This window comes from Trematomus bernacchii, unplaced genomic scaffold, assembly GCF_902827165.1.
Source record: "Trematomus bernacchii unplaced genomic scaffold, fTreBer1.1, whole genome shotgun sequence".
In the NCBI taxonomy this organism is placed as follows: domain Eukaryota; kingdom Metazoa; phylum Chordata; class Actinopteri; order Perciformes; family Nototheniidae; genus Trematomus; species Trematomus bernacchii.
Window position 1 is genome coordinate 4081521 of NW_022987689.1, and position 21245 is coordinate 4102765.

At 43.5% G+C, this 21245-nt stretch overlaps 1 protein-coding gene across 1 annotated transcript; it reads right to left on the bottom strand.

Moving 5' to 3' along the window:
* eif4g1a (eukaryotic translation initiation factor 4 gamma, 1a) lies at nucleotides 1–18663 on the bottom strand. Its single transcript, XM_034137597.1, is given in 32 exon segments — nucleotides 1–1436; nucleotides 1915–2055; nucleotides 2260–2341; nucleotides 2456–2599; nucleotides 3170–3268; nucleotides 3411–3492; nucleotides 3872–3997; nucleotides 4106–4278; nucleotides 4403–4524; nucleotides 4650–5089; nucleotides 5262–5364; nucleotides 5453–5570; nucleotides 6363–6680; nucleotides 6815–6919; nucleotides 7093–7329; nucleotides 7444–7590; nucleotides 7739–8191; nucleotides 8286–8405; nucleotides 8531–8664; nucleotides 8798–8978; nucleotides 9165–9253; nucleotides 9344–10241; nucleotides 10243–10463; nucleotides 10563–10638; nucleotides 11403–11495; nucleotides 11741–11892; nucleotides 13851–13950; nucleotides 14711–14890; nucleotides 15875–15907; nucleotides 16147–16233; nucleotides 16326–16448; nucleotides 18229–18663. Coding segments are annotated over 31 exon segments (5511 nt in total). The 5' UTR covers nucleotides 16401–16448; nucleotides 18229–18663; the 3' UTR covers nucleotides 1–1254.
* Nucleotides 18664–21245: the final 2582 nt, after the last annotated feature.

Below are 21245 nucleotides of genomic sequence, written 5' to 3' on the forward strand. Positions count from 1 at the left end.
AACTCTTCTCAGCAACTTAATAAGTCCTTTATTTGCAATGTTCTGTTACCTCATCTTTCCAGTTTCCGATGCAAAAGAAGCATAATTTCTTAAATAAAGAAAGCAAAAAAATATTTACAAAATTCCAATACAACTAATAATCAATGGATTATCTAAAGCACCTCTCTGCATCCGGATAACTGCGGTTTCTGTTGGAAAAGGTTACACTGCAATTAAATCAGCAATTTATCGCTTCTGAAAAATAAAACTGAAAAAAGAAGTTTTTTTTAATTATTATTATATATTTACAGAACGCTCCTGAAATAAGTTTCCACTTGATGTAGAAAAGGCTTTCGGATCATTTCTGTGTTGCTGTTTTTTTTGTACTTTATATATTTTCATCAAGTCAATTATCTGTAGATTTCAAGTTTTAAGGGTGATTGGGTCATTAGTCCTCTACGACAGCTCAGGTTTAAGTATAGAAGAGGTAAAGATGAGAAGTCAGTCAGTGTGGCTCACCACTGGGGATGGGAGAGGATGGCTTAGAGGAAGCATTAAGACCCCCCCCCCCCAGTAGTGAAGGTCAAAGATCAACACCGGTCCGCCATGTTTCTGTCCTTTGTAAGTTCATGTTGCGAAACAGGAAGAGAAAATAGACAACCTTTGCTTTAAAAACTCCATCCAACAAATTAAGATTAGTTCATGTACATTTGTCTATCGACGTTTCGTCCACTGTATCATTAATAGAAACACACTTCAGTCATGCTGCACACTCCAGTAAGGGACAAAGACATAAGAGCTGAGTTTGGGTTGAACACACATTATGGCATGACGTTTCAGGGAACCACTACACCACACGCCCTGCTGTTATTCTTAAAGATCAGATAGGATGTTAGGCATTAGAATTATCTAGAACCATAAAAAAGCAGCCTGTCGGTTTGTATTATTGTGAGAAAACAGTTCTGTAGTGATGTGAGATACTTCACACCTCATTAACAAGCAATCCTGCTGCATCAGTTTTCAAGTTTATTTGATGAGGACACTTGCTTTGACAAGCAGGTGGGGGGAATAATGAGGAAGCAAGAGAGGGAAGGTAGAGAGAAATGATTGTTTTCTGAGTCCATCCCTCAAAGAAAAGAAAAAATAATAAAGATTTATCCTCATTGAGGATTGATTTGAGTCTGCCTCTATGGCAATAATGTCCATGACTCTCTGCAGCCGCCTGCAGAGCCCCCACGTCGCCAAAGGGGGGCGGCAGCTTTCAGTTCACTCTTTTTATTCTTTGTCAGACTCCTCCTCGGCCTCGCGGAGCCAGGTGAAGAAGGCGGTGACTGATTTTAAGGCCACACCTTTGCCCGTTTGCTCCGCAGGGTCTTTGCTGGTTTCCCATTTGTAGAAGGCCTCCTCTTTGATAACGTCCTCGTCGTACAAGGCGTCAAAGAACATCCGCAGCAGGTCTGCAGAGAGAGCACACAGAGGTCAGCCCTGATCTGCCAGTCTTAATGAAAAACTGTTTGCTGCAGAGGAAGAAAGCTTACACAAGCCTTCCTGCAGTATATATAACCTCAGGCTGCATTTGTGATGCATGTCGGTGTTAATACAACTGTATGTTAACACCGACAGTACATTTTGGAGTCTTTTTACTGTCAAATCTAGACTCTTCCCCTTCCTATTCATTTAACCCTTTTTAGAATATTTTAATTATGACCCAAACTGTAATTCTCACTAGAGGTGAAAATGATCATAGTAGCCATTTATATTAAAATGCATAAAATACAAATGGCAACAGCCTCATAACCACACCGAAAGAGGACAGTAAATTAATACAACTGTGAATAAGCAGTGTGATTATTGAGCCATTTTTGAATAAGGTGAAGATATAATTTAGCGAAGATAAATAACTTCTACATACAGGAGATGAATATCATTACTCACTGGCTGGCTGCTCCATGTGCACCATCAGAGCCTGGAGGGCGTAGAGCGCCTGCAGCTCCTTCTGCTCGTCACACAGGTATCTCTGCAGCAGACTGGCCCTCTGGCCGATCTGCTTAGCATCCACCCGGTACGGGGTGTCACCTGGAACAAGGAGAGACAAACTCTCAATTAAATGTTCTTTAGAGGGCTGCAAAATTAAATCTACAGTCAATAAACACAGAACAGCGATACATCAGTAATAGTGACCGTTTCAACATGCTGTGATGAGGAGACAATCAGTGATGACCAACAGGTAAATGTTTAGGATGCGTTATAGCCTAAACACACGGCATCATTCACACTTACAGATGATGGCAGACTGACACACGGACGTCATCAAAGCTCGTATGAACTGGTTGGAAGTGGTCAGCTGGTCGTCCAAGTTAGCCTAAAAAAAAAGAATAATAACAGTTCAACAGGGAAAACAAATGACTCGCACAGCTTTTTGAATGGCATAAAACAAATAGGATATCTAATGTGTAAAACAGGAAGTATGTCCCACCTCGACCCAGTCTCTGACGCGCTGGTTGTTGGCTTTGTCCTGGATGAGTCTCTCCAGCTGTTTGCTGATCTCCTCTCCAGTGAGGGCGTCCTTCTCCTCGTCTTTCTTCTCCTCCGTCTCCTCTCCAATGGTGAACTCCATTTTCTAAATTTAAAAAAGACAGACAATTGAAGATGCTCTTGTAAGGGAACAACTTGTAAAAACGTACTTTCTACAGCTTTTTAAGTGTAAAATTCCCATTTTAAAAAGATACCTAAACCAACATTTTCCAGACTCTTGAAACAAAGATTGTTTCGTCTTATTTGTTAAGATTGGACATTTCCAAAAAGTTACAGCATTTCTATATATCCAGATTAATCCATGTATATTCTGACTTTGTTTGTTACATATTAAGTCCAGTTGTTATCATTACTTTTTGATTCTCTTATAAACGTAAACACCCGAAACACACAAGAGCATGAGGCTTAGGTGGGTGTGGCATAAGGTCTGCATTTGTTTTAACAATTATCCTTGATTAAAATCTTTATTTAATCATCACATGTAATCCAGACAAGTATAGGCACATTATAGGTCTGATTTCCACATGATTGTGTAAAGGTATTTCAGTCTACTCTCACAGCTTGAAATATACTCCTGATAAAATGTCCCTGTGCCTCCAGAGATCTAAACGGGGTCAGGACACAGAATAAATAGTTGCCGTTTTGTTCTACAGACCTGCTCGGTGACAAACTCGTCGACGTCGTCGCCCTCGGGCAGGAACTCGCTCCACTTCAGATCCCCCTCTGTCCACATGGCCCCTACCTTCTTAGGGGTCTGATGGGGAAAAAACAAACTTTCAATCCAGTGTGTCCAAACTGTCAATACTCACTAATTATTAAGATTAGGAACAACAGGATCTAATGACACAGATGTTAAAGTTTACATTCAAAATGTTCAATATTGATGCGAGACGTACCATTTCTTTGCAGAGCAGCTTGAGGATCTGTATCAGCAGAACGCCGGCCTGGCCCAGAGGCACCAGAGGCTTGGAGATCTCCCTGAACACACCACACACACACAGAGTTATGCATTTGAACTTTATTAGGACATCACTTCTATTTAGTTGTCTTTTTACTACCATCATTAGGAAAACCAGTAACACTCGAGGCTAAAAAGTATGTCGATTTTTGTGAGTGGATTGAAGTAAAAAAAGGTGAGAAGCTGACAAAACAAGTGATGTGACTGAATCAGTCTTTTTTAGCTGCATGTGTAAAATCACACGTTAAGGCCTAGATAGTCCTTAAAAATGTAATGTATTTATTTGAGAAAAACAGTTTGATGACTGTTTATAGGATATCCCACATTTCAAACAACGTTTTATACCAAGACATTTTTTTGTTGGACTTATTTGATTCAATTATTTTTGCTGTAGCCCACCTGAAGAGCTGTCCCATAGGGATGCCTCCCTCATGGAGCACGGGGGTGATGAGTTCAGCCAGGTAGAGCCAGATGTGAGGTATATCTATGGCCATGTCTTCAGCAATCTCCAGGGTCTCTTCTAACCTGCAGTCCCAAAAACAACACAGCATTTAATCTCACTTCAAACACACATTCTCATCGGTCAAAGAGTAAGTATCAAAATCTTTGATGATGATAATTTTCCATGCTCACCCTTTGTAGTATTGCTCCGTGGGCAGTGCGCCGGCCTTTATGAGTTGCTGCAGCAACATGCCCATGTGCTGTCGAGCGATGGTGCTGCGCTCCAGCGTCGACTCCACGCCGCTCCGCACGAACACGTAGAGCAGCGAGGAGCAGCCGAGTTCAGTCACGCACTGCAACGCCTCCTGCAGCAGCAAAACAAGACACAAGAGGTTGGCCATTGGAAGCGGTTTGAATGATGATTATAAGGGTACATTGAGGTCAAATCAATTTCGGTGCATGCCAGTTCGCATGGCCTCATGTTCGTACCTTCAAGTCATTAATGTGGAGGTATTCTTCGATGATGGCGTTCGACTTCTTCTGCAACTCATCTTCACTCAAGGCAGGTTTTGAAATAGTAGGAGGAGGAGTGGGAGCGCTCTCACGCTTAACTGCAGAGATAATAGAAACAGTAAGGGTTAAATATTATTCCAATCATTGTTTATGCAGCTATCCCTAAAGGACGTCTGTATCATATCTATTTCAAATCTTTACTTTTGCTCACTGGGTTGTTCACCTGGGAGCTCTTTGCTTGGGGCCCGGTCTTCACTTCCTCTATCCCGACTGCCGCGATCCCGACTACCTCGATCCCGACTACCTCGATCCTGACTACCTCGATCCCGACTGCCGCGATCCTGACTACCTCGATCCTGACTACCTCGATCCCGACTACCTCGATCCTGACTACCTCGATCCCGACTACCACGATCCTGACTACCACGATCTTGGCTTCCACGATCCCGACTTCCTCGGTCCCGGTCGTCAGTCATGCTGGCGACGCGCCGCACCGCCTCAGTGGCCGCCCGCAGGTCTCCGGTCCTCCCGCCGCGCTCCTGAGACTCTCTGCTGAAGCTCCTCTTGCTGATTTGGTTGCGACTGCTGCTGTCGTCACGACCCCCCCGTCCCTCGCTGCGATCCGATCGTTCCAAGCGATCCCCGCCACGCTCACGGCTCGAGCTAAAAGGTTGAAAGTGACACAAACAGGTCAACATTACTCATGAAGTGTCCAAAAACTCTCTGAATAAACAATGACAGTTACTCTGGTAGAAAGTGAAGGATCTAAAAAAGACAAAAGACAAAAGTACAACATTTTTTCCCTTGATGAGAAAATATCTGCAGCAGTTAATACCTCTGAGGAGCTCTGCGATCAGAGTCCGTGGCAGGCGGCGCGGAGCCAGACTGCTGCAGCGCTGAGAAGCGGTTGACGGTGCTGGTAGATTGACGACCAGGCTCTAAAAGTGTTAAAAAAGGACAGATTAAAACTCAGCCACTTAAAAAAAAGCCTAAAACCACACTGTCTTTTTAAAGTAGGTGTTTTACCCGGCTCTCCGATGGCTGGTTTGGCTCCGGTTCCTCCACTGCTGCCTTTGCCCCAGCTGCCCCACATGCCTTTTCCCCCTGGAGCCAGCAGCTGATTGTTGAAGTCCAGATTAACAGGCTGAAGGTCAAAACAACATTTACATTAACAAACAAGTCAAATGCAAGTCTTAAAAGATCAGGTTTATCTGAACACGGCTTCATTCAAAAAAGTTGTAATTGAGAAAAATAACTGTAAAAAGAATTGGGGCAATTTCTTACGCTGCATTCAAAAAACACTCGAGGCCTCAAACAATATATTGGAATTACTGACAGGTGACAAGGCGTTGAGTTCAAGTGAAAACCTGAAACGGGGATTTTATGACAAATACCTTAAAAGGTTTATTTTGTTAAAGAAAACTATGACTAAAGATGCTTGTTGACCTCGACTAAAACGAGGCGATGACGAGTTGGCACTGACGTCAAAACTGTAACAATATTAACATGTCATATGGTAAAAAAAAACAAGGGACTTAATTGTAGTTTAGAAAATAAAATCAACCAAAATCATAATTTCATTTGACAAGAAAAAAGGAGACAAAATATTTGAAACTGTTTCTTCTTCAATGCAGCCGCTTCATGTCCTCTGCTGTGTCGCCATTTCAGGTCGCTCATATCAGTCAGCATGACTCCGAGTAAATGACTCGAGTTAAAGCTACAGGGCAACGACACGGCGTGGGAGAAAGAAATGACACAATGTTTTGACTAGACTTACTTGACAATATAATATAAAAAAAACTAAAAAGGAGTCAAATGTCAACCGTTTTCACTTCAACTTCACAAATAAAACCAAGTGGTGGACTAGATGTGATACAAACAAGGATATTTGACACAAGACTGACTACAAAAATGCAAACTAACACCTGGACGTTACCTTGGTGATCTTGCTGAGGCGGGTGGTGTCGATGGGTCTGTTCTTGGAGATGGGCACCGTGTTCCAGCCCTCGTCCTGAGGCTGGCTGGTCCCGCGGCCCCCCTGTGGGTGAGAGCCTCGGCCCCCCATGTTCCCTCCCATGTCCCTTCTTCCTCCACCACCACCTCCTCCTCCTCCTCCTCCTCCTCCTCCTCCTCCTCCCCTGGACATGATCTGCTGGACTTTCATCATTTCCTTTTGTTCCTCCAGCTCTGCCTCCTTGTGGATCTGGTCGATGGTTTTCGGCCCCTGTTCTCCTCTACGCGGCACCCAGTTACTCTGTAGACGTTATAAAACAGTCCCATCATTTTCGTTAATGACATTCATGGTTCTTATGAGACTCAGAAGTCTCATGAGACTCCTCCTAGATTACTTTTATTGCAATATCCCGCTATGGAAGAATGAATATTTACGCTTCGGAGGTCCAAGACGTCTTGTAACATGAAGCGGATTCTGGATGAAGTCTTTTTCTCTTTGATGATCTTGTCAATCTGGGCGAAATACTGATCCATGCGAGGCTAACAGGGAAAAACAGATTGTACGAGTCATGGCTTTGAAATGTTGAGCTAAGTATAAATGAATAAGTGATATTTATATAGTTTCCTCAGTTCCTCGAACCCATCACTAACAATCGGTGGCACATTCAAAACGCCGGGGCAGCTGAATGTGTAAACGTTTGTGCTTTTCTTACCTTGGCCTTCTCAAAGTCCAGGTCTTTGCCGATGGTGGAGAACAGCCTGCAGAGACACTCCAGAGACTCTTCATCATGATTCTTCAGCAGTTTCACTACGCAGTCGTGCATGATGGCCTCCGTCAGCATCTTCAGCTTGAAGAGCTCTCCGATGAACTTGATGTTACCCATTGAGCGGCGGCGGGCCTGGTCTCTGGCGTTCTGCAGCGCCACTCTCAGGCGCTCTTGCTCCTCTCCCTGGGGCAGAAACAAATGGAAACTGTACTCAGTAATATGATCAGTCGAGTCCGATTAAACAACGAAAACATGTGTCGGTTGTGACCCGTCTCGTTAAAAGATCACATTTCTTACTTCTTTGGCAACCTCCATTTCTTTTTGCTTCCTCTCAAAGATTTCATCGTCGTCCTGGTCCTTCTCAAACTCTTTCTGGCAGCGGTTGAGCAGCAGTTTGCGGAAGTTCACTAAAACTCCTGGTTTGTCTGTGGCAGGGACTTTCAACTGAGGGAGAAACACATTATTTAGTATACACTTTACATCTCATTGATAATAATATGGATACAAAAAGATACAAAAAAAGACAAAAAGGGCATTGTTTTACGTGTCAACATTGGAGGAAATTAACAAAAACAAGAATTCCTCGACTTACCCCCATAAGGCAGCGGCACATGTTGGCGTAGGCCACAGAGAAGTTGGGTTCTGAGATGGCCTTCTCAAAGATGAGGTCAATGGTTCCCTTCAGCCTCTCCTCGGTGTCTATCGTCAGATCCTGCACTTGTTTCATCAGCTCCTGGAACTTCTGAGGGGTGAGCTTGTTGAGGATACTGCGCAGACGCTTGAACAGCTCGGCAGTCTTCGCCAGTTCGGGGTCGTCGTCTTCGGCCACCTCTTCGGTGTGGCTCTGTGTGGACTTCTTTACCCCGGGTTTCCAGGCCTTCTCAGCCTTGTTGAGCTGTATGTCTTCCCCGAGGGACAAGCTGGTGAAGATTTTCCTGGTGTCTTTCCTCGGACCCTGCTGGGAGCGGCGTGGTCCGACGTGGCCCGACCCAACGTGGCCCGGTCCGACGTGGCCCGGTCCGACGTGGCCCGACCCGCCCGGTGGCTAAAAGGAGGGGTGGGAAAAGATATAGGGAAAAGTTAGAAAATAAACCTTTGTCAACATATACATGGGATTTTGAAGAGTCCATTTCACTCACTGGGCCTCGGGGTCCCCCCGTCGATCTGCTTCCGAGGTTCCCCAAATAAGAGGGGGTAAAATCAGGACCGACATTCATCATGCGAGCTGGGTCAGGAGGCCGCATCGGAGTCTTGTTTGCCTGAAGGTAAAAATAAATGTTAATGTTTAAAGAAGTGGAGGACTGCTTAATTTCTCAACGCTTTTTTCCCCCTCGAATATTAACTTATTTCTCATTTCTCAAAATGATGTACAAAAGTCCCTTACCTTTTCCAGGACCACGTCACTGATGGTGGGCAGGTTGTCAGGTTTGTTCATACTGGCGGTGATGAACTGGAAGCCCAGGAGGAACTCCCGGTCGTACCGCTTCTTGTCTTCTGGGTCTATCGGCTTCCATTGTTCTGAGAGAGATGGAAGAAACATTGTATATATGAATCAACTGTTGCATTAACAAACACAATTATAAATACATTTGACTGTGCCCCCCTTTCTTTTTTGTATTGCCAATTCTAGAGCATGTTGGTCACAGCATACCTTCTTTGTACTGGTATTTCGCCTCAGTTGGCTCAGTTTTTGCTTTAGGTTTATCGCTCTGCTTGTCCTCCTTCTCCTCCCAGGTTTCATCCACAACTTCAGCAGGAGGCGCGGGCGGAGCAACAGGTGCCGGGTCGGCCTGAGCGGACGAGGGTTCGGGAGCAGGCTTGGCTTCTTGCTCCTGCGACAAACAAAAACACCAAGAGATGAGGACGTGTTATGATGACCAAGTTACTTGATGCAGAATTTAGTGTTATAAAATGTCCTCAAAAATATTGTTGATACGTCTGAAATTGCGGAGACACATGAACACTGTGTCCTTTTGTTAATATCGATCTTTCATGTGGTCATCCGGACTGACACTCACCTCTGTGAAGGCGTCCAGGAGGTCTCCGATGGCCTCCTTCTTGTTGAGCTCCTTCATGTTCTTCCTCTTCTTTGGCACGGACGTTGCAGCTTTAAGAAAAGGAGGCAGTGTTGATATTAAAATCTACCACAGACACAAATAACAAACCTACACGTGAGCCAGAATAAACTCCACCCTACCTTGCATAGTGGATTCCTCTGTAGGGCAGCTTACAGCGGCAGGAGGGGCATCTTCAATTGTCTCCTTACTCTCCTCCTCTTTCTTCTCCTCCTCCTCCTCCTCTTCTACCTCCTCCTGGGCAGGCATTGCCGTTTTAGCCACAGGTGCGGATTCCTGAGATTGCGACGCTTCAGGCTTTTCAAGGGGTGTAGTGTCTGTTAATGCCACATCATCAGCGAGTTCCTCAGCGTCCTGAGGAAGACCGTTGGAGAGGAGAGGCTCTGCTGCCTCAGCCGGTGTGGGTTCAGGCTCAGAGCTCGGGGCGACGCTCTGAGTCTGAGCAGCAGCAGGTTCAGAGCTCGGGGCGACGCTCTGAGTCTGAGCAGCAGCAGGTTCAGAGCTCGGGGCGACGCTCTGAGTCTGAGCAGCAGCAGGTTCAGAGCTCGGGGCGACGCTCTGAGTCTGAGCAGCAGCAGGTTCAGAGCTCGGGGCGACGCTCTGAGTCTGAGCAGCAGCAGGTTCAGAGCTCGGGGCGACGCTCTGAGTCTGAGCAGCAGCAGGTTCCTCTGCAGAGGGCGGAGGTGGAGAGACCTCTGTTTCTGTCTTTGTAGCCGTCTCTTCTTCTGCTTCTTTTTCGGGGGTAACCGTTGCAGCAAGCTCAACGGCAGGCTCCAACTTAGCGCTGGCCACCTGCTCCTCTTTCTCAGATTTCTTCACCTCCTCCATTTTCTTTTCTTCCTTTTCTAGTACCTTCTCAGCGGGAGCAGGGGCAGCCTGTGGTTCTTCCTTCCTGACAGGCGCCTCTTTTGCTGCTAATGATGCTGAAGGGCTGACAGGAGCGTCTACCGTGTCACTTACTTTAGTATCAACTGTGTTTTCGGCCTCAACTGGAGTAGTAGTAGGCTCTGCTGCTGCTGCTGCTGCTGCTGCTGCAGGGGGGGGGGGAGGGAGACGGCAGGTCCTTTTTCAATGGGGGTGGCACCTCAGCGGCGGCTGCAGGGGCTACAGATTGTGCGGCTAACTCAGCAGGCGGTGTCATCTGGTCATCCGATTCCTGTTGGTCTTCCTCCACAGGCTCTGATTCTGCTGTGGCAGGAGGTGGGGGGGTTTCAGCGCTCACAGGAGGCTCAGTGTTGTCATCTGGGCAGCAAAATATACAGAATAGTCACAATCTGGAAAATGTGGAATACAGCCATCTTGTATTCGTTATGTAAACCAAAACTGAGGAACTGTACTCACCTATTCTAGTCACTGTAGTGGCTGGCTGTGTAACTTCTCCGTTTGTCTGCGCAGGACTCGATTCTGCTGTGGAAGCCTGCAGTCACAAAACAGTAATAAGGGTTTAAATCTCTGATAAATGAAATGGAAACACAGATTGCAACGTATTTATGACATACATCCATGCCTTTCATAAGTAATTGTGATGAAATCATTTGTGACCGTTTCAAAGAAGTGATTATTAAGCGTTATGGTCATTTTAAAGACTGCCGTGTGTACTGTGTATTGTATAGTGTTAAAAAAAAATGTGTTCTGTAAAACCAAGCTGGCAACTCTATGTACTAGTTGAGGCAAACTATCCTGAAAATACAACCACAGCTCAAAACATCAGTGTGTATTTGCTTGGCTTTGTATTTTTGTTCTTTTAAAACACTGTGCTAGATGTTTGCTGTGCAAAAGGTTACCACAGAGATGTGAAGCCATGACAAATAAATAAATTGGGAGCAGGTGTGGAGAGAATTTCAAAGCTGTGCTTTGTTTTTCTCCAACACAAACCAACCAAATGTCATTTATTTTCTCTAAAAAGGTATAGTTATGATCTGCTCAAGCATTGATATTTGTATGCTGTAACTTAAAAATTTAAACAATACATTATTGGTTGTTTTACAATTAGATTAAGAGATAGAAGGGATTAGATAAGAAAAACAAAACCTTAATCCCAGATTAACAGAGCCATGACTCGTTAGTTTTCAAGACATAGAATACAACAAAAAAAACATACTTTTTATGACTATATCTTCCTGTTTCAGATCAGAGTTCAAATGAGTCCATAAAGACAGTCTTCTCAAAATGTCTCCTCACCTGTGGGGGGGTCGGTGTGGTGGTGGATCTTCCACCCGACATGATCTCCTCTGTGATATCACGCCCGCCCTGGTTGGGGTCTCGTATCCTTATCTATAAAAAGGCAGAATACATATTGGTTAGATTTCTAACATGTAGCCAACATCAAAGCACAGCCAGTGTGTAACAATGCTGTCGCTACTGATCTATGGCAGCCACCCATCATGGTGAACACTATTGTCATTTACAGGTAAAAGGGAAAGTTCCACATTGGACAGACAATACACTTTTTTGTCCATTCAAAAAAACTGTTTGACCTCAGACAAGAGGCGCGCTGCCCTTTTGTTGAGACACACTACCGTTTTGCGTTCCCTCTTTGGTGGCCCTTGTGGCGGTGCCGGTGGTTGCTGAGGAGGCGGGGCTTGTTGCTGTTGCTGGGCGGGGTTTATCATGACTGGTGCCGGCTGGACAGCTGGGGAGTACTGCGGCTGTGCTGGATAGTATGCTCCTGCTGTAACAGGTAAACCAAACAATAAAGAGTATTAATGAAAAGGAAACCATCCCAAAAGTGTAAGACGCAGCTCCAATCCGGAGTCACAAGAGTTTATTTTCCTGTAGTCTTGACAAAAAAAGTATTTACTGTGTACTTTCTGAAGCATGGCTGTTAACCTAATTCATATTTGGAACTTTAAACAGAGAAAACACATCTTGCATCCTGTAGGAAAGAAAACAGAGTCTATAAGAGTTGTTCAAGGTCAAAGCAAAAAAAAAAACGTTTACATATTATATATAGATATAGGCTTATCTACAGACTAATATATGTGTTGTGAAATCAATTGACGCTGCCATTACTCAAAACCCTGGATGTTAAAGCTTGCCTGTGTGAAGTTTAAGGTTCAAACGCACTACAGTGAAATTGGTTACGACACGCCATTGAAGTAATGACCTTCACATCCAGACTGAAGGTCGGACAGGAGCAGGATGTTAAAGTGCTGTACAGTGAAGGAAAAGAGCCAACATGACTTTGTAGCTCATGAATGTTTAAACAATGAACTTGATTGTTGTACATTTCGGTCCAGCTAGCAAGAAACCTGCTTGCTAGCAAGGGTTAGTGTTTTTTTATTCAGCAGATGTTGAAGGATATTGTTAGAGAGAATTATATCAGCACTGCTCACAAAGTGTGGTTTGTAGATTAAAGTATTTTAAGTATAACCTTTATATAATTGTCAGCTAAATTGTTCATTTCACCCCGATTTAACCCTAACGTCACTGACAGTGTGCATTTAGGTGTATTTTCTGGTGGTATGATCACCGGTGAATGTTTTCTTTATGTATGCAACCTTTACTTTGTATCCCATTCGAACGCAAACATTCGTGTTAGAATAAAGAAAAGTAAAACACTACCAGAGACAGGAAGGGCCACAGAGATTGTTGCCACTAAAGCCTGCTGAACAACACACAAGCACACACACACTACTCACCAGGGTAGCGCTGGGAGGTGAGAGGAGCACCGTGGAGAGAGAGACGGACGTTCTCTCGCCCGCCCCCTCTCCCCCCACCACCCCGCCTCTCCCTCGCAGCAAGAGAGGGCTCTGAACCAACGCAGCAAACGAGAGGAAGGGAGTGAGGGACGGGAGAGGGAGGAAAGAAGGAGAGAGGGCAGGAAGAGACAGATGCAGAATGAGTTAATGAGAGGATCCAGAGGAAGCAGGGTGTTAAAAAGGTCCCATGAAATGAACAAAGCCTTTAACGTGTTCGTACCTTGTGTTCCTGTCTGTATCTTATTTATTTATTGTTTCTGTAAATCGAAATCATAATTTTCTCTTCCTGGAAAGTTTTATAATGTGTTCATTTTACACTCAGTGGTGTGTGTAAGCAAAATAATGTGAGGTTTAAGTTTTAACAAGCCAATTCCTCACAGTTTTCTTCAGCAGTAACACAAGATGTGTGTTTGGGGGGATTTAAAAGAAAATGGTTTCATGTGCAGTATTTGCAGCAATACTTAAATATTTGCTTGCATCAGGTAGTCTTTGTCCTGAATGCTTTCAGTAATATTTAGTCTTTACATGAAAACCACCCAAACAGAATTTCTATTTAGACATGCATCCAGCAAAAGGACACAATTATTGTCTCAAAGCCATTTCATGGAACCTGTAAGGCAGTGTCAGGTGAGACTGCAGATAGAGAGCACACAGGCCAAAGCAGAATCAAGCCAGACTACATGCAACTGGCACTTCACCACATACAGCTGTGTTTCACCCACAGAGACATTAAACACACCAACCAGCCAAGCCAAGCCACCACACACACCCGGCGATACCATATGGGCGAAGAGGCGCGCAAATATAAACAGACTTAAACTACATGCTGAAGTTAAATGTGTTTTTCTGGTGTTAAAGATTTTAACTGACAATTGTCCATGTTTATAGTTGCGCTTGGTTGTTGTTGGTCTTGTCCAAAACCCCTTACCATAAGCAGGGTATTCAGCAGGGCTAGTTCCCGGGTAGAAGCTTGCTGTAGCGGTGGTCACTGGATACTGCTGAGTAGGAGGCATATATGGGGCCCGGTACTGCAGAGAAACAATAAAGAGACAGAGATTACAACAACGTATTTAATTATTATGCGTCATCTCCACAGAAATGCACTGTATTAACCCAAAAAGAGAAGCCTTTTTTCTAACATCTGTCTTTGGATTTGGAAGATAAGAAACTAACATTTGTGCATATTGTCCCAATTTCTTTTTGAAACGCAGCTTATATTTCTTTTGCCTACAAGTCACATGCTCACACACTTCAGTCAGGCTTTTTGAAGCAGAAAGACTGATTTTCTCTGGCTGTTGATGTTTCAGTCTGTTTAAGTTTACCATTTGACAAACTGTGGCACTCGTAATTCTTTGCTGCTTGATAATCTGTCTCTTTAATGGAAAATTACTTTGAACTCAATTTCCTAAGCCAAAAATTATTTTTTTCCATGGCAGTAGTTTTAACGGGGCTTCCTTACACTCATTTAGTAGGAGCAGGTAATCCCCTACGTTCCTAAGAGAACCTTTACGGTTGTTAACACTTAAATGTCTTAGACGTTCACCCCAATTATTCAAATTGTATTTCTTCATGAGAAAAATACTTCAACTTTGGTGCCAGAACAGCAATGTGATGCGCACAGTAGGCGTGGGACAACATGTACATTTCATGATGAGATTATTATCCCAGTAATCATTAAGATATACTTAATATCATATCGGCAGGTTGTTGGGTAGACTGGTTATATGCATGTACTTTGCATGTCATTTGTCAAATGGATACTAAGTAATACTAATAAAGTAAACTAACCTGTCCAGGGGGGATGAAGTATCCCTGAGGGGAGCCAGCAAAAGACAGCTGCTGCTGGGAAATCATCATCATCTGGGAGTTGGGCGGGTAGACGTGAGTGGGTCCGACAGGTCGGGGGCCACTACTCGTCTGCAGCCTTGGAGCACTCGCGGCCATTGCTGGTCGGTTCTGATAGTAACTCTAGAAAACAAATGAGGGAAGATAAAGAAAGAACGATGAAGAGTATGTCAGAAGCACAAGCAAACCTGATGCTCCATGTGCTTATTTAGTGTCTTAGCTATTGTTGTCCTAACTCACGTGTTATGAACACACACACAAGCACAACACACAAGCGTTGTGCTTGTGTATGTGTTCAGTCACAGACCTAAACTCAGCTGGAAGCACTCACTGTGACTGCCAATATGTACAGCACGTTCAGGTCTTGAGTTACACTGAGTCTAATTTGAATTACACCGAGTGCTGAATCTCATATCTCATATCTCATATCTCATTGCTATACTGAAGTTAGCCCGAGTTAAGAGGGGGGTAGATAGACGAAGGGAAAAGCTGTTACCTGTAATGCTCTGTATCCCCCCTTCAGCCGCGCAACACATGAGCAGAGAGCAAGAGAGGGAGTGAGATTTAAGTGAAAATGAGGACAAGAGACAATGTGAAAGGTTAAGATTACAAGCCGTAAGAATGAAGAGAAAGAGAGGCAGCAACAAAATATTTTATCAGCCATGAACAGTAAGCTCAAACGATGACATGCAACTGTGTTCAGGTCTGCAGAGAAGTACGATCCACTCGAGTTCTTCGGTCCCAGCTCGAGTGGTTTAAAAATCACTTTACAGGTTGCCGGCGCATGTGTGCACTGAAACAATGTGAAAATGCTGCAATACTAAAACTAATTATCTTTAATACAAAATGTTAGGGTGCATGATGGATAAACAATAAATAAGGACTTGTTGATATCTAATAAACATTTTGACCTGGCCAACAACTATTTCCTATAGAGAAATATGCATTGTTAAAATTAGATTTGGAATTAAATGCAACTGGACCTCAGGAAAAGTTATTTCATATAATAAAACAGTAAAGCTTATATATTCTCTAATATGTGGAGCTGAAAGCATGCATTACACTAAGGAGATGGGGGATGTAAGGAAAAGTGCAGGGTGTTAGTACCTGTTGGTGTAAAGTACGGGGGCCTGCAGCAAACTGGGAGGACAGCAGAAGAGAGGAAAGAAGTCAAGATTGACATTCAAGGAGAAACATGGCAAAAGGCCAAAACACACACAGAGACTTAGCCAAAGCCTTATAGCAGAAGAAGCCGTGTCAGAAGTCTTAGTGAAAGAGTAGAAGAGGGAAGGTTCCCATACAAGGCAAATTATCACATACTTAAGCCACTGAAATCTAAAACTTTAGCAGTAGGAAAAACACTGTGATGTGAACAATACCTGTCTTGGTTGCGGTGCAGAGTTCATTTGTTGAGGTGGGGGGGAGGCAAAGACAAGAGAAGGGGGTTGTCCAGGACCGTAGGCGGCCTTGAGAGGAGAGAATACAGGAAAAATGATGTTACCTATCTTTAATATACAAAAAACAGCAACTAGTATTAAACAAAGTCAGTGGCTCTCACCTGTGTCAATCCAGGGGAAGGGGAAGGGTTTGGGACGGAGGTGGGTCCCGCTATAGGCTGTGGTGGTTTGTTCATTTCACGTTCTTTTGTGGTTCTGCATTAGGGTGGCTTTGTGTGGCCAGCCTTTTAGAAAAATAGAGGAGAAGAAATAAACGATTAGGCATTAGCACAAAACAAGCATCAAAATAAAATGACTTTGATTTCAAAGTGGATTTCTACATATGATAACTACAGTCATACAGGTTAGACATAACTCAATACTGTATGAAGACATGAACCCAGTGTGGCATCATCTTACCAAGCAGGGAGGGTGTGGTCTGTGGGTTTGACTAGATAACGCCACCACCTCCCACAATGTTGGTTACTTGCATATTTCATGGCTCATGCTTGCAGTCTTATGAGCACAGAGTTAACTTCATCTGTGTATATTTATTGCTCAAATCAGATATTGATCGACTCATGTGCTTGTTATAATGTCTACCCAAGTCTGTCGGTTGTTCAAATATAAAATAGGGGACTATGACTGTCAAGCACCAAAAACAAAATGGGGATTATGTCTTATGGTTGGGAGATCTACTTACAGTACATACCTGCCTGGGACCAAATCACTTGGACTGGTCATGTTTTGAGGGAATTTAAGAAAATGGATACCTCAGGTCAAAGAACGTTTGCTGTGTTAATATTGGTTGTAATGCCCCCTGGGTGTGCTAGCTACATGTGCAAATATCGTTAAGTCGATACCCGTTTAAAATAAATGACTACAGTTTCTCATCAAGAAAAACGATCGTTGAATAGGAGCCAAGACAAAATGGAATAATAAAATATGGTGAATACTACAAGCAGACGTGTCATCCACCATCCACCTGCTGACACAGGAACTGTCGTTAGCCGCTAGCTAATGCCATGCTTCTTTTTAGACAGGGCATCCATGCACAAAGCTACCATATGGTTCTGTCAGCAGATATGAACTGATACTTATGAATCGCTATTTAATGTGACAGGTAGTTAAGGGAAAGCTTCCGATTGTCTCTTAGCGAAGTTACAGGATAAAAATACGTTTTACTGGCCTGCTAACCAGGCAGCATTCCCGGCCGAGGCAGGTTAAATCGTTAGCCGGCCAGCATTACGTGTCCCACTGTCAGACATTTCGCTACGTGGCTGGCCGATATGTCCACATTTAACCTTAAACTACAGAGTTCAGTTTGATCATCTTTCTGTGGAGAAGGACAATATGTTGATAAATCAAAACTGGAGCACTGCAGATAAGCCGGTACTAGCCAACATGTTGCAACTCTTGACACTGATTGGTTACAGTTAAGCTAATGTTGGTTAGCGATGTAGCCCAGCCCTGTCCTACGAAGTGTATTTAATTACAGGCCCTGCGAGCTCCTCCAGTAAAATTAAACAGTCAACCTGACATTAAACTTGAGCTAATGCTAAGCTAACAAGACAAATAACGGCAAGCTTTCAGTCACACCGGTACAATTGAGGCGTTAGATGTGAAACTATGTGGAAAACCGTCTTAAAACCATGACACGATGAAGGGCTAACTAGCGTCACCTCAGAGAGCCGTCGGTGATAACGGTGAACAGATGAAGATTAGCCACGAGAGGAGACACCCTGGCTGTCATTTCAGCTAATGTTAGCTAAGCAACTGTAAATAATACCTCCAGACTGAGTACCTACCGTTAAACTAACCTCAAACGATTCAGATACATTTAGTCTGATCCGTTATCGTGTTCTTGGCAAGATTAGCAGGCTAGCTGTGTCAGTGAGAGGACTGACAGCCGGCAGGGCCTGTTCAACCTACTAGCATTAGCATAGCTAGCCTGTGTGCCTTTGACAAAAATGAAGCCAGGCTTGTACTTCAAGATAGCAACACCAACGTGAGTTTTATTCTTACCAGCAATCAATAGTGAATATGTAGTTAGATGGGAACTCGGGGAATCAGCCTTTGATCAGTCTTCTGTTAATGAAAGTAGTGGTGTTGTAGTTTCCTTGTCCTTTACTCCAAAAGAAAAGTGATGCCCTTCTTGGCTATGGACTTAGCGAGCTAGCTTAGCTGACCGGCAGATGGGGTGAGTGCTACTACTGTCACCTCGGTTTAAATCCCCGGGCGTGCAAAAGTGACAGTGCTCAAAATCAAATAATATAGTACTTTGGGAGTACTATTGACAACTCCGATGGCCCCGAAAAAAGCCTCTGGACTGGAGGTCCATGATCAGGGCGTCGATGGTGACGGATTGCCGGTTAGGTATGTACACAACTGTCGCATCAGGAGGCTCAGAGCGAGGCCATAATGCGATGTTTCTGTCTATGGAGCCGGTGCGCCTCACAGTCGCATGGGCAACTTCCTGGAAAATTTAATTCTGAGGCCGTTTCCTTGGTCATGTGATACAGGAGCTCCGATAAATTGGTCAATGCCTCACAAAAATGTGATAATCGAGGTTGATTAAGGATTATTCCGACAGTATATTTAAGTAGTAGGAAATTCCTTCTAAAGAACTTCATTCCACGTGTTAATTTAAAAGTATAAGCATCATAATATACTGAACGTACCAAAAGCATGCAAAATGACCAATGTCTGACTATTATTTTTGTTCTACTTATTATAATTAGCATGCATTTGAGTTTTCCTCAATTTACTGTTGTATAATAGAGTAAATGTTAAAGTATAAACACAGACGCAGTTTAGGGTGTAGTGTCTTGCCGTTGTGTCCTTGGGCAAGACACTTCACCCTAAATTGCTCCTGTGGGTAATCTGGGTCAACAGTATTGATGTATTACATGTCTGATATGTAATAATGTAAAGCACGTTGAGCACTTGTAAAAGCCCTAAAATAAATGCAATGGGTTATTATTATTTATAAAGTAACATAAAATGGAAATTCTAATTTATTTACTATGTTTTTCCCATACTGTTATTGAATAACATGAGTGCTTAAGCATGTCCTTTTTATAGTTAAGTATGATTTAGCCAGTGAAATGCCCCATTATGAAAATGTTGTATTCTTTTTTTTACCTAAGGACAGCTCATTTTTACCTGTGGCTTATGGAAAGGGAATCATTTTCAGTATAACTACTTAAAGTGGACCTATCATGCTATATTATAATAATATAGTGTAGGACCATACCTATATAAGGCATATTTATTAGGGCTGTCAGTCGATTAAAATATTTAATCGCGATTAATCGCATGATTGTCCATAGTTAATCGCGATTAATCGCAAATTAATCGCACATTTTTTATCTGTTCTAAATGTACCTTAGAGGGATATTTTTCAAGTTTTTAATACTCTTATCAACATATGAGTGGACAAATATGCTTTATATGTTTGTTTATTATCATTTGAACAATGACAAATATTCTCATGAATATTAAACACAACAACCTCTGAACATTACAAATATTCGCCTCAATTCAACCTGGAACCTCTCTCATACAATAATACTGTGTGTGTGTGTGTGTGTGTGTGTGTGTGTGTGTGTGTGTGTGTGTGTGTGTGTGTGTGTGTGTGTGTGTGTGTGTGTGTGTGTGTGTGTGTGTGTGTGTGTGTGTGTGAGAATGTGTGTGTGTGAGAATGTGGAGACACTGATGGATCGTTGGAGCTATGTGCCGCTCAAGGCATATATGCTCGAACGTGTGCTGCCTGGACGCTGCAATCATGTAGCGCGTACTATCCGTGCTGAGTGCGCTGACTTCTCGTACAATGTCCCACTGTCTGGCTACCTGCATAAAGTCAAGTGCTCGGCGCAGTTGTCGGCGAAATGTCATTGAAACAGCTCCTTATATCCGTTAGCGCAGCTAGCTAGCACCAGATGCTAACAACAACAACACGTAAGGTGTGCCTCGCTCGCGCGAGTCGCGCCACACATACACACTCCCTCCCGGTCCTCCCGATGGCCAGTCCGGGCCTGCCGGTGAGCGTGGAAGTGTGGTCTGCCACAAGCGGGCGGCAGGAGCGGGCTGTCAGCATCAGCTTGTAGATGGTATTTTAAACTCGATGCGCTCTGAAACTACGGGGCGGCCGAGGACAAAAAATACACATGCGTTAATCGCGTTAAAATAATTAGTGGCGTTAATTTTTTTTTGCGTTAACGCGTTATTAACGCGTTAACTTGACAGCCCTAATATTTATACTTTTTTTTTTCAAAATACCAAACAGATCATGCATTTTAGCCATGCCTCATTTCGCTCAATTTGCACTTTTTTACCCCTGTTTTTGCAAGGGCTGATTCTGTGAAAACAGCACCACCTACAGGCCTGGCATATGTACTACAACGTCTCCAGCGCTTTCGAACGGCAATCCTCCTGATCGGTGGAGTTGGCCCAATAGCCGTAGCGCCACTGTCCTGACGTCAGGACAGTGTTCAAATCTGGATCAGTTTTTATCAGATCCGTTGCAGCCCCTTTTTTAGAGATTTGGGTAGGCAGGAAAATAGAGAGGGTTGTGTTTTCTGACACTTGGTGAGTTCCCTGGAACACCGGGGACACATATTCATGTATAAAAGACGTACAAAAGTGCATTTTGCATGATAGGTCCCCTTTAAGTTAACTATCACCTTTTTTGAAAAACACCAACTTCCCATGTTCAAGAAGCTGGAACAATTTTCATTCAAGTTAAAAATGACTGAAATGCTTATTAAAACGTGGATCAATAGCCCTGTGCTACCTTTCTTGTCTATCTCTTGCTGTACCAAAATTAAGGCAAAAAGCCCCAAAAACATTTGTGATAAAACATTTTCAGCAGATGTGTTTGAGAATGTGCTCAACATAATATTACCTGAAATAATAAATGCCCATTATAACCTGCATGGACAAGATCATTTGTAGAGGGGCCCTGTGTCCACATTTAAAAGTTGCATATTTCATTAAGTCAATTTGAGTTGGATACCACAAACGGCAGGTAAATAAGGACT